Genomic DNA, 13,841 nt, shown 5'->3' on the forward strand with positions numbered 1-13,841 from the left:
CCTTAACCATATCCTTTCCTGAAAATTTAAATGTTTTTAGTGTTTTTCAGATCCCTACTTCTGTTGGTGTTCCTATAAATTTGCCAGTAAATATGTTTTTATTAAATGGTTTTTATTCCAAAACATTTTTAAAGCTGAGGTCATATAATTGCAAAACTAAAGAACAAGGGAGATGGTCATTTGTCTAGGGCTGGATAGGAACCCATCCTTGCAATTGTACTGAGTTCCAGCTAAATAATTAAATTAAAGACCTCTTCATATGCCTAAAAGATTTAGTAGATAAAATTCTCTGGGGATGCAGATATCTATCCTGTGGATCATATAGCAGAGATGTTTTGCCACTCCTCATCTAACAGAGCAAAAGATGTCTTGGCTCCACTACATGTTGCGTGAGCATCTTTTGATTTGCACAAAAGGCAGTGCATTGTTTAAAAAATGATGCAGTAGAAACTAGTGAGTAGCACAGCTTTCTGTTCACATTTATGTAAGAAAGTAAGCTCCGGCAGTCCATCCTCCACTGATGACTGCTATCTTTTCATCTCCTTTCTTTGTACATTTTCCTTTTGCTCATTTTAGGTGCTGCTGTCAAGCTGTTTCTCTAATGCTTTTCCTCAGCCTTGAATCCTGTTGTTAAAATCCTGCTTTCCCCTGCATTTGGTTTTAAGCTCCTCACTCACATATTTAGGGGAGCACCTCCATTGTCCAAATCTTTTTCTTTGGACTTGACTGCAACATTTTCTTTCCATATCCTGGAACTTAGCCTTGTGCCATGTTTTCTATTTATTTTCCATCAGGCTGTTTGTTGGTATTCCTTGAAGGGACAGGAGCAGATAAGAGGAGCAGAGAGAGAAAAATAAAAAGCCAATATGAAACTTTAAAAGTGCAAGTGATTGCAAGGTAAATGATTGACCTGTTTCAGAGCATATTTAAACATGGGGCATGCAGTACAGACTGAACCATGATGCAGCTCAGAAAAACTTCGTGGATCTGAAGTGCTCATATAGTTTGGACAGCACTTTGGTGGACAGAAGATCATATGGAGATCTCTCTTGTTTCTTTGTCCAGGATTTACCCATGGACCTGGAAGAGTTAAATCAGTATTTTGCCCTTACTGCAGAACTAATTCTTAACTAATTTATGGGGTAGTTAGACCCCAGTTTCTTCTGAGGTGGTGCTTTTTAGCTTCATAACAAAATCAGCCATCTGTGCTTTAGGAGCTGATGTTCGTAGCAATCAGGGCTCATGTTCAGGCTGACATCAGCAGGGATTCTGGCTGGTGCAGCTGTGTGTTAAAGGAAACAAGGAGTGATGGTAGCTCCTTATTTGGGTGACTGTTTTGTTAGCACCATCCTCTCCCGCCCCTGCCGCCAAACTTATGTGCAGTGTGTCAAGGGTGCTGGAGCCCTTCCAGGGCTGGGACCAGCTGAGCCAGGCCAAGAGCCTTGTGACACCACCATGCACATGGACTGAATGAAATCTAAAGAATTTAAAATCCCAACTAAATGTGTTGGGACAGAAATGCTGAAAAAAATGTTGTTGTTGAACTTAATTAGCGGCGCCAAGTGAGCAGATCCCACTGGCTCAGCACCCGAGCACAAAGGGAGTGCGTCAGGTCACTGCAAGGGCAATGGGAGAATAAAAAGGGCAGGATGGAAAAAAGACCTGGGCCAGGAGCGTGACACAAGGAGAACTGCCAGCTTCTAAATGCCTGTTCAGAGCCAGCTTTCCAGAGAGGCTGTGAGGCCGGGCTTTGTTGACCTGCAGGGATTATATGCACCTATGGTTGAGTTGGACTGAGCTTATTTTTCTATAGCTATAAGGCTGATTCAGCAGGAATTGTGGTCTGTAGCTTCAGTGCTGCCGTCACAGCAGCCTACCTGTGTAACAACAAATAGCAGAACAATTGCTGAAACTGTAGAGTTTATGCCATGTTTTAAAGTCTGGAAGCATTCTGAATTAACTAGTTCTCAAAAACAAAGGCAGTTGGGCAGGCTGTTTTGGACATGGCTAGAAAGGACTGCTAACCCCAAAAAGCTAATATGAAACTTTAAAAGTGCAGATGATTGCAAGGTAAATGACTGACTCGTTTTAGACCATATTTAAGCATGGGGCATGCAGTACAGATTGAACTGTGATGTGGCTCAGAAAAACTTCATGGATCCATATAGTTTGGACAGCACTTTGGTGGACAGAAGATCATATGGAGATCTCTCTTGTTTCTTTGTCCAGGATTTACCCATGGACCTGGAAGAGTTAAATCAGTATTTTGCCCTGACTGCGGAACTAATTTTTTAACTAACTCATGGAGTAGTTAGACCCCAGTTTCTTCTGAGATGGTGCTTTTTAGTTTCATAACAAAATCAGCCATCTGTGCTGTAGGAGCTGATGTTTGTAGCCATCAGGGCTCATGTTCAGGCTGACATCAGCAGGGATTCTGGCTGGTGCAGCTGTGTGTTAAAAAGAACAGGGAGTCATGTTTTTTCTGCTGCCCAGCACAGCAGTGGCTTCTCTGTGGCTTCTCTGCTACTGGGCTGGGAACGAGAAAGCTATGAGCAAACTGTGTGTTTGCCCCGCAGTCCTATCCTGGCAAATGGAAAGATGCTTTCATTGACTCAAGCAATCTCTGGAGGTTGTTATTCCTTGAATTCTTGCAATCAAAGCAGGATGACCCACAGAAAGGTGCTGTAGGTCAGTGCAGGTTTTGCTGATTAAAGTATGCTGTTTACGCTGTGAGGAAAGCCTGAGCTTTGTGCTTCTGTACACCTGTCCGTGCATGTGTTTAGTCATTTCTCATCCAGATTCCTTCTCCTGTAAAAGGGCAGCCTTTTCTGTCCCTTACTTCCCTCCTTCTCTTCCTCAGGCCATCACTCCTGCTGTCACAGGAGAAATCCTGGGGAGTGTCAGAATGAGCTGTGTGCCTTGGCTTGTGTGAGCAGGCAGCTACCTGTGCCCATGGATTCAGGTCATGGAGGAAGGCTGATTTAGTGCTGTGAGGGTGGCAGGAGGTGTGGTGCTCCAGCTGAGCAGGGTGACCATGGACCCTGCCACCACCGGTGTCTGTGCATGCCAAGGGACAGACAGTGCTGAGGTTTGGCTGGTGCATGCTGTAGGGAGGAGAAACCTGCCTGCAGTCATTTCACAGCGTCTCAGTTCTCCCGAGTTCCTGCTGCATAAATTGTTTGAATGTGTCTTGCTCTAATTAAATTTCCTGTGGAGGACTTCAGGACTCCCCTTGTGTATTCGTGCTTAGAGATTAGGATAAAGGAGTCATTTGAGTTAGAGTCTGCAGGTAATGCCATATGGATTTATGGCACAAGTTTGAGAAAGAATATCTGTCATTATCAAAAAAATATAGGCTACATTACTGACAACAAGACTTAAAACCATTTCAGGACTATAGTAAAATGATTTGATTTTTTTTGTATATTTCTACACATTCTTTCAGTGGTTTTAGGGAAGCTGACTGCTACTAGATAGTGAATTCATTTTTAAAGCAAAATAGTTTGAGAAACTAGGAAATGTGTGCTTGCCCAGCATACATGGAGAAGAGCTTTCTCCTCTCACCTTCATACAGATTTCAGTGGAGTTTTAGGTCAGAGTGCACAAACAGCAGTAGGATTCACCTTTCCTCCCCCTTCCTAAACTAAATGCAATAGGATTAAAGGAGGGAGGGACCAGAACATTGCCAGTATCTCACTGCACACAGAGAGCTTAGTGGGATTCAGCCTTTTGGCTAAATAAGGAGTCTAAAGGAGCTATAGTAAGACTGGATTACAGAACAGGTATTTCTTATTTCCTCCCTGAGATCTGCAGTCAGGATCACTTAGAATATTTAGGAAGCTAATCTGTCTGTTATATTTAGTGAGGGAAGCCTGATTTCTGATTTCTTCCCTTTTTAATAATAGTCCATCCTGTAAGTCCACCCTGTGCCCCAAGTAGATGTGAATCTTCTTTCCTGCCCTTAATTGTGCAGGTACATGAATGACACTTTTGTTGTGCTATGCAGGCAAGTCAGAGCAAGAAACGGGGTCCCCAGTGGGCATGGGAATCCCTCTCCATCTCTCTGAGCAGGGCCCATGGCTGGGCTTGCCAGGGGAAAAGCTGATGCTGGTGGGCATGGGGGAGGCTGGACCCAACCCTCCAGGATCCAGGAGGTGGGGATTCAGGGCCAGTATTTGCAGGATACAGAGATGAGCTGCAGGAATAAAAGCATGTCCACCCTGACTCATTAACACACCCCAAGCTTGCACTTCACAGGGCACAGCTCTGACACACTTTTATTCTGCTGTGGTAGATGCACTATTTCAAGGCTGTCCAGTTATTTGAACTAGGATAAAACTTTCCTGATAATCTGATATCCCTGGAGATTAGGGCGTGGTTTTTTCCTGTTGCTACATACAGGCGTGTCTTTCTATCACTCTTGCTCAGCTGGGTGATGTCTCGAAGCATAACTGCAGCCTATTCAGAAATATCATCCCACTGATTTTCCCAGTGGAATGTTTGTGAAATCCTGGTTTGGGAAATAGTCAAATGGCTGGACATTTTGTAATTATACTTGTAGTATTGGACACCTGATACAGATTTCTCAAATGGCTGTTAGCTCGTCATTCAGCTTTAATTGATGATAATGTACATTTGAAGGTTCTTTCAGTCAACTAGATAAAGTGGCTAAAAAGCAATCTCCTTTTTCAGGCAGCAGAGAATCTAAGCGTGGTCATCAAGGAATCTATACATTATTCACAAGGCCTATTCAGAGCGTAGTTTTTCAAATACTGTTGGATGTTCTTTTTGAGCAACTCACTACTCCCCTCAAACAACAGCAAGGAAATGGCAATGTTGCTGCTTCATAACATGTTACAAGTTTGATGGGGTTTGGCCATAGAGCATTCAGCTGATGGCTGAATTACTGGGAAAAAGCCCCTTATTTTTTACTAAAAAAAAAAAAAAAAAAGTGTTATTTCTTATTCCTCCAGAGAAGGTCTTGGACTTGTGACCCAAAGGTACCTAAACATTTCTGCTCGTGTGTATGTGTGCATGGGAAACTGTCATTTGTAAGCCGGTCTCATGATAGCTGAATGTGGGGTGGTTATTTTTGTTGGTAATACTATCTGTCTCACAGGGGAGAGGAGAAGCCAGCTCTATTTATAGCTCAGATTCACTGTCAAATGCTATCTTTCACAACAGTTTTATAAATGCTGTGTGACAGATCCTAAACTGGCACAAGTGAGCAGATAAAGCGAAGTTGTGCCAATTCATTTTAGTCAAGAGTGCCGGCAGAATCATCAAGGGGATCAGGCAGCACTTCAGAAACACAGAGCAGCCCTTCAGTGAGCCACCATGGAACGTGTGTGCCAGTGCAAGTACTGCAGTGGGGGACATTAAATCCTGCACTGCAGCTCCAGGGAAGGCAAACAGCCCCTGTGCAGCTCCCCAGCTGCAAAGCCCTGTGCCCTGCGAGTAATGGGGCTGGCAGAGCCCGGCAGAGGTGGGGGAAAGTACTGGATGTTGGAGAATACACTTTGCAGCAGGCAGACTCAGGAGATGGGCTCCTTATGCCATAACATTTTATAAACTCATCCTAAAATTAACTTGTATTGGCCCCCCTCTTTGTGCTCAGTGGGAAAGTGTGTATTAGGTGTGCAAAATTAAAGTAACGCCATGACAAGAGCAGCTTATTTTCTGTTTTAACCCAAATAGCTAGATAATACAGCAAATCCTATAAAGCACTTCAGTTTCACAGGAACCTGAGGGCAGCTTTACATATAGATAGATGTGGATGGGGGTTCGGAGCCCCTTTGTGACCATCTCAGGTTTTTTCCTTCCCTAAACTACCATTGATAAGGTGTGCACATCTAGATCAAAGGAAAGTTACTTAAGATAAGTAGAAACCCATGTGGGAGAGTAAGAGAAAATAACTTCTTGAAAACAGACTGGTGAAATGAGTCTTAGCCAAATGCATGGAAGATTTGAGGTCTGCTTTCCTGCTAGTCTTGTCTTGAATCAAATGAGCTAGAACCAGTGGGAAATACTGTGAAAGCCACATCTCAGTCTAGCCAGCATCCTTGTGGTTCATCTGGTTAGTTACTCAGCTGTAGGAGACATCTGTTAAGCAAGCTCTTATCTAACAATGCCATTTTTGTTGCTGGGTCTTTTTTAACGCATTGTTTCTCTCTTACCCTCTCTTACTGTGCTGTTGGGAGTGGTTGTCTTCTACCTCTGTGCAGAACCAAGATCGTAGTCTTTGTAGTGCCTGAGTCAGACCCATTTGCTGTGAGTTTTTGGTGGTTTCATGGTGGGACAGGCCTAGCAGCTTCTTCTAGAGCTGTTTTCCATTGGCATAGGGAGCACTGATATCACAAGCCCCTTGGATTGCATCTCCTGAACAAATCTAGAAGCTGAAGGAACCCCTTTGGAGAGCTGTGATGGTGCTAGATTCAAGTTGCTGTTGCTGTTCTTAGCCACTTGCAGATACTCAGGCTGGGAGATGCTACTATCCCTAAGAGCTGAACACTGAAGTCGCACTGAACATGATTTACTGAGAGAGGAGAAATGGCCCTCTGGTGTAGATAACTAGGGAGGTAGATACTCTCAAAGGAAACTGAGGTTAGTTGCCTTTTTGCCTTTTCGAGCCTATATGGATCCAGTGCTCTTTGGCTTTCTTACGGGGAAGGTACCAGAAATGCTGCCTCTGTGGGCATCGTGTTATCTCTTCTGATCTCTTGGACAGAATTAGCCAATCAGATTCTTGAGGCTGAGCATAAGTCTGGAGAGTTTTGCCTTGCCTTCCCTTGCCACAATTAGGAACCTTTTCCTCAAGGATTAAGCTTAGTTGATTCACAGAGGTGTAGCATTTGCAAATAATTAAAACTGGATTTTGATACGGAAGAGCATAGTTTGATGCTGCAGTTCTTGAAGTCTTTTCTGCCTTTTCATTTACGTTGGGACTGGCAAATACGTATGCATAATCTCTTTTGAACAGTCAGGAATCAGTGCCTGAGCTCACTCCAAATGCGCCTGTTATTTTCAGCAGGGAAGTTTTTTCCATGTCATACAGCACTGTATGATCAGTTTTGCCTTTATTAATCTGATCAATGTATTATTTGCCTTTATCCATCATTCAGCATCCATCAGTTTATTTGTGTATCTTTGTACACTGATCTACCTTTCTTTTTCTGTGCAAGTAATTTAATCCACATCGGAAAACACTGGAAAAGCAGTTTCAGGTTGATTTAAAAATATTGGAAGTGCTTCAATCAAGAATTTCTTTTTCCATGGAAGTAAAATAATTCTTGCATTTAGGCCCTAAGGACTTTTCACATACTGTCCTTCCAAAACTCAACAAATTGAATGCTTACTTGGGCACAGTATCAGACCGGAATTTTAAAGTGTTTTAGCTAGTGGAAATCATTCTTTATTTAAAGGCTCTTTTGTTCTTCATTGTACTACTCAATTTCTTTAAGCCCACTGGATTTTATTATTCATGTTAGCTCATTAGTTTATTTTCAGGATCTTTCTCAAAATCTGTAAGAATTAATAATTCTTTTTTAATCAAAGAGCATTTTTAACTATTTTCATTTCCCTTGCGGCTTGAATGTTGCTGTGTGTGTTTATGAGGAAAAAGTTTTTCCTTATTACTTTGCTTCAGGATCATTTCTCAGGGTTCAAAGCTCAATTTCTCAAGGGCCATATGAAAGCGGGAGGGTCTCATGTTGCTGAGATGTGCTGAGCTTTGCACTGCTGGCGACCCTCATCTCTTGGCAATCACCGCTCAGCCCCTGGTACCTCATACCTGGTAAAGATGAGATTCAAGAAAATTATTAACTGGCATATACAGTGGCCTGGTTTGCACAACATTTGACATTAAAACTGGCCCTTACTCCATCTGTGTGCTTTGGAGTGGAACCAGGAACTAAATTTAGCAGGTCCTGGCTCCAGGGTGAGCATGGCTGTGAGTCCTGCCTGCAGTGCTTGCTGTGACCTGCTTTCCCATTGGTTTACAAAGAGGGGGGCTTCCCTGATGGTTTTCAGATTTTTGGAATGACATTTGTCAGATTTGTTCTGCTCTTCTCATGATTATTTAGACATAAATATAGCACTGCTTCACTAATTATGTTTTTTGAGTAGTGAATAAATGCTGCTCAGCAAGGCAAGCAACTACTTGGTTTAGTAAAAGAGCTGAAAACAAAAGGGATGTTTAAATTCTTATCTGCTTTTTAGTATTTAAGCCTCCAAAGTAACTGGATATTGGCTTTCAAGTTTTTCTTCTAGCTAGAAGTTTCTGTCTAGAAACTTGATGCTTTTTTAGAATAAACAAAGTCAGAAGTCTGACTCCAGACATCAATATCAGATGACCTGCATTAGGACTGGGGACTTCAGTGTTGCTGACTTCCAGTGTTTTTCCAGATAGCAGCAGCAGGGTAGTAAAAAGGGCTTATGCCAGCTCTGTGTCAGCAAAGGGTCCTCTCTGATCCAGTCCACTCTACAGCACTTTGGAAGATAACTAAGTCACCTTCCCAGCTGCACTCAGATCATATCCCAAATGTTACAGGCTGTCAAACTAGATTATATTTCTATATTCTTGTCTGCAATAGTAATTTTGTTCATTATTTTCCCCTCTTTGACAAAAAGAGCTTATTTGATACTTGAATTTTAAAGATGCGCAGGTCTTGAATTGGTAGATTTTGAGATAGTTTCAGTGTGGTACTGAAAATACTGATTTTTGTCACAGAACAGACATAATGAGGTACTACCAACTCTGACAGTTCAGGAAATGATTTGTAAAAGAGAAATTTGTTTCAGGATTTGCTCTAGTTATCAGTGAAGAAGTGACAACTGAAAAAGCAACATGGTAAGAGTTACCTGCCGCACTCTTTCCAAGTGAGAAAGGGTGTTGCCTGTAGGGTCAAGTCAGAGTAGTGCTGCACCCATGATGAAGAACAATCGTGCAGAAAAGAAGAGACTTCTTTCAAAGCATTTTTATAACTTGGCTGACAATGTTTCTATTTCTCCAGCAATGCCATCGGTCCCCTTGTCGCGCTCTGGCTTATCTACGAGCAAGGTGCCGTAATGCAGGAAGCATCAACTCCCATCTGGCTGCTGTTCTACGGAGGTGTCGGGATCTGTGTGGGTCTCTGGGTCTGGGGAAGAAGAGTTATCCAGACTATGGGTAAAGACCTCACTCCAATCACACCATCAAGGTAGGTCCACAGGTGTCATTGTGGTTGTGTGAACTTCGTGTGTGAGCCAGTCTGAGAAATTTGCTGCTCCAATGTTTTGTTTGTAATGCGGTTTGCTGGATTTGCTGTGCTTTGATTTTAAGGATAACCTGGCTATGACTTCTCTGTCTTTCTAAAAAAGAATGAAAGAAATAAGCAAAAAAGGAGAAAAAGAAAGAATGGGAAAAAGAAAAAGAGATAATACTGAATGTACTTAAGGCATAGAGGTTGGCATGAACAGACAGCAGAGTCTTCTGCTGCTGACCTAATTAGCGTGGTAGAAGGTGCATTTGGAAATGGCAAGATTACAATGGCTTTCTCAGTGTGCTTCAGACTATTAAACCCATATGTGTTTATTACAGTAATTTTCATCTTTAATGCATACTCGACCTCTGCTGGTGCTTAACCGAATTACTAATTAGGCACGATTCACCGCAGCGTAGAGTAGTGACGGTCTCTGACGCAATGAGCCGTGCAGACAGGGCGCTGCAGATGACTAGCCTGTGCCATTCCCATTTTTCAGCCCTTTCTTGTTCTCTTAAATTACTCACATGACAAAAATCAGTTGGAGATAAAACAGTCGAAAGAAGAAACGGGTAAGACTTTGGCACGGTGCATGGTATCAGTCCGAGCTGATGCAAAGAGTGATTGTGAAGTGTTTTCTTATGCTTCCCGCAGTGGATTCACTATTGAGTTGGCTTCGGCGTTCACAGTTGTGGTAGCTTCCAATGTTGGACTTCCTGTCAGTACTACACACTGCAAGGTATGCCTTTGCCCAGCGACTGCAGTCAAGGCAGTCTGGACTATTCATCTTGAAATTGTGCTGCTCGAACCAGGGATAATGGCATGGTGAGGGGAAAACAGCTGCTGGTAGAGTATGGTTAGGTAGGGGTGCATCAGCACATCTCAGTCATGCCAGCAACGTGGGGAAGTAATTGGGCTTCCAAAAAATGCGTTGGAGTTGTCACAGTGAGGTCACTGGAATTGGCCACAGCTAAAACTCCATAGCTGCTGATGAAGAAAAAAAGCGCTTACGAAAGTATGACCTCACTTTTAAAGCAAATGATTGAAAGGAAGAGCCTGGTTTCCTCTGACAGTGCCATTTGAACCTGGTGGGGTAACATTTCTCCCTTGTTCAGAGGCTGCGCACCATTCATCATTTATATTTGACTTTCTTGATAAGTGCATGGCATGGGATTTCCTGCATATAACTCTTTTACTACAGGTTTTCCATCTGTCTTTTTTTTTTTTTTTTATTTCTTCACAGTGGATTTTGCATTGAAGTAATGTGTGCGCTAACGGTACTTGTAGCCTCAAATGTGGGTATTCCAATAAGCTCCACCCATTGCAAGGTATTGGAGTTTGCAGTGATACTATCAGTAAATCACATCACTAGGACAAACCATAACAAAATCTGGGAGATACCAACTGTTGCAGATTGCCTTCACTGTGCCATGCCCTGAAGACTGTGACCGCAAAATAACAGGGCTCACTTCTAAAGGCAGTACAGCCAAGCAAAGTCAGCATTGTAACGAATTGCACAAAAGTCTGGACTGTCTTTCACCCCTACCTGGTTGTATTGAACTAACATAGGCATATTAAAATAGCGTAGATTCGTAGTCTGTGTGAACCCAGTTATGTGTACTTTGGAACCACCTGTATGAAAAACACTGCTACATCATGAAGCTAATATTTTAATGTCTCTCTTCTTTTAAACCAACTTGTCCTCACTTTTGTGCATTGTAATACAGAATCTGGCCCTTGTAATTAGTCCTTTGAACAAGGTACTTTGCTTTCTTGTGGTGTTCTTTTTTTTTTTTTTTTTTTTTTTTTTTTTTTTTTTTTTTTTTTTTTTTTAAGACCACTTTGTAGTATAGATACAGGCTGGGTAATGAGCACAATTTAATTATGTCATGAAGACATCTATATAGCTTGTAGTCATGAGGAAGCATGTGGACATTTACACTACGGGAAGAACATAATGGGAGTTTGGAATTTTTGTTCCCTAGGAAATTCTCAGGTCAAATATCCCATCTTTTTTTCTCTGTTTCTCCATGCGCTCTCAAGCTCCTGCACATGCAGAGCTGTTTGTTTCTTTCTAGGAAGCTTGATCCTCTGTTAGGATGTGGGCAAGCTCCTCCAAAATCAGAGAGACCCCAGAATGGCAGTCCCTCTGTGTCATTGCATGCTACCAAGACCAAACCCTAAAAAAAGACAGTCCTTGTAGGATTCACTACTGCACCCTGAAGAGTGAGGAGCCCCTGGCTGAGGCAGTCAGGTTTCTGGGAATAACTGCTCCATGGCATGGCAGGCAGACTGGCAAGAAGCCTGGCAGCCCTGCCTGTGACATTGACCTGCTTTCCAGTAAAAGAGTCAATGAAATCCACACATCCTGCAAAATGCCCAAAGTTGGTTCAATTGGCCTTTTTCTAGTGAAAACCATTTCTTCAGAAAGCCTTCCTCTATTGCAAAATCGTTTATTTCTTCTACCCTGGTGCTCTTTGGGAAGCAGCCAAGACCGAGCTGCTCTGAAAGGCTGTTCAGATTTCCTGGCATTGACAGAACTCTGGTTCCTCTAAATCAAGCAGGGAGGGGAGAAATAATAACAATGTTATCCACTTCTAAAAATGCTAGCCTGAAACCACCTCCCTTTAAGCTGACTGGTATATCAAACGCATGATGAAGAATTTGCCAGGGAGAATAATACAGCTTTGATTATCCCAGTTGTGTGCCTGAAACACTTCTGGCCAACTGTTGTAAAAGAGAAAACATACTTTGGTCCAAACAAATAGACTGAATTTAAAAAGAAAATGTCTTGGAAGCCATAAGCTAATGAGAAAGGTATTCATTCACTCAATGCAGCTAAAAGAGCTTGGTCCTTTCTAACTGCAGAGCAAAATAGTTCTTTTTAAAAAAGACTTTCATAAAAGCAGCTAATGTGGTTAGTCTGTGCCTGCTCCCTGTAGCTTGCTGTATCTCATTAAATGGATCATTCTTAATGGGAAGATCCACTTTGCAGTAGGATTATTTACACTGTTCCAGGGATGTCATGCTATTATAACCGACTCTGTGTTTCAGCAAAATGAGATCCTGAGTTGAAAGATTCTAAATGAGCAACACAAGATAAAGCAAACACTTGTAATGGATGTATTCTTGTGTTCCTTGTTTTCTTCGAGGGCACAGGGAAGGAATAGAAGAATTGTTAAGTATCATTTTCTTCATGTGAAAATGCCTGCTGAAAGTACTGTCAGCCACTGAGTCAAATATGCCTTCTAAAAAATCAGCAGAAAATATATTTTGCCTTAGAAATCCAGAAGTAAACAGGTTTGAGGTGAGCCTGATCTTGAGCCTCCAGCATCAGGGATTGGGAATTACTCTTTTCCTCAATATTTGCTTCACTGTGATGTAGCATTTGCTTGAGTGGGAGCCCTGCTGAAGGGGTGTCAGTCAACCAAATGTGCAGCAGCTGGATAAACTGATGGCAAATAAAGAGCAGCATGGAACAGCAGAGTTGGAGGGAAACCTCTTTGAGTTGAAACAGTAGACTGTAATGAAAAATGGAGCCAAAATATGAAGGAAAGCTCTGAGCAGCAGTTTTTAGATCTTGTCGCAGATGTGGTGGAAAACTGGAGGTTGGTAGCAGGAATAAAAGCACTTAGCTTCTGGGGAAGGTTTGTCAAGCCCTCTCAGATCAGGATCTGCCTTTGGTCCTAAATCAGAGCCTTTGGTCTGCATGAAGTAGTCACTGCCTGATGGGCCTATCCCACATCTATGGCCAAGCAGCATTTTCACTCTCAGTGCCTGCTGAACTACACCTTCGTCTTTGCCACATGTCCAAGGGGAGAGGAAAGACCCTTGAAAGCCTCCAAGTCAAGAGGCCTTGGAGGAAAGACCTAATCTTTTGAGCCTCCAAAGGAATTTGTGGGTCAGAATGCAGTAGCCACATTACTCTGGCTGCACCAATTCAACTTCTCCTGGGATTTAGCACTGAAAAGCCAGTGTGGTGTGAATGCATACCTTCCCTTTCTGCTGCCCAGGTGGGGAAATGATCATACTGAGTCTTAGAGTGCCTATTATTTCTTCTCAGATTAGAGATCTAGAAATAAGCATTTCTTAGCTGTAACAGAGTGCGTTCATGTACAGATAAAATAAGAGTGCAGCAGTTAAATGCTTTTCCTCTGCAAAAGTGACTTTGCTGAGGTCATTCTGTCAGCTCCATTTTGCCATTATGATTTTGCGGTTTTGAAAAATATTCTCTGTTGCTATGATTGAATTATCATATTCTGTGTGTTCTTATTATACACCATTGCACAGGAACAAGAGAGCCAAAAGCATTTCTGTAATGCTGTAAGCAGAGCATACTGAAGGCAAACTGCACTGGTTTCAAACCAATCTCAAAGTAGATATCATCTGAAATTCTACAGAAGGTGTAGTGTGCCTACACCCAAGGATTAGCTACTCTCCTAACCTCTAGTCCATCAAAAATCACTATTAATAAACTAAACTTTAATAATGTTTAAAACAGATTGCCAATGCCATCATTGCTGATACCATTTAAATTTCAGGAAGGACTTGGAGATTAGCATACGTAGACTGCAGGATTGCTCAATAAGTAATAGTTCTTGT

General features: G+C 42.3%; 1 protein-coding gene across 4 annotated transcripts in view; it reads left to right on the forward strand.

Annotated features, from left to right (window-relative positions):
* The window catches only part of SLC20A2 (solute carrier family 20 member 2), a 31,324-nt gene that overhangs the window by 15,045 nt on the left and 2,438 nt on the right, over positions 1-13,841 (forward strand). Inside the window, exons 8-10 of one of the 4 annotated variants that reach the window (XM_066317795.1) lie at positions 9,012-9,197; positions 9,894-9,978; positions 10,483-10,574. In XM_066317795.1, the coding sequence (XP_066173892.1) occupies positions 9,012-9,197; positions 9,894-9,978; positions 10,483-10,497 (286 nt within the window). In that variant the 3' untranslated portion in view covers positions 10,498-10,574. Of the gene's footprint in view, positions 1-9,011; positions 9,198-9,893; positions 9,979-10,482; positions 10,575-13,841 lie in introns of those variants that run through there. The other 3 variants (XM_066317793.1, XM_066317794.1, XM_066317796.1) reach the window with 3 other exon arrangements.

Source organism: Sylvia atricapilla, chromosome 4 (assembly GCF_009819655.1).
Source record: "Sylvia atricapilla isolate bSylAtr1 chromosome 4, bSylAtr1.pri, whole genome shotgun sequence".
In the NCBI taxonomy this organism is placed as follows: Eukaryota; Metazoa; Chordata; class Aves; order Passeriformes; family Sylviidae; genus Sylvia; species Sylvia atricapilla.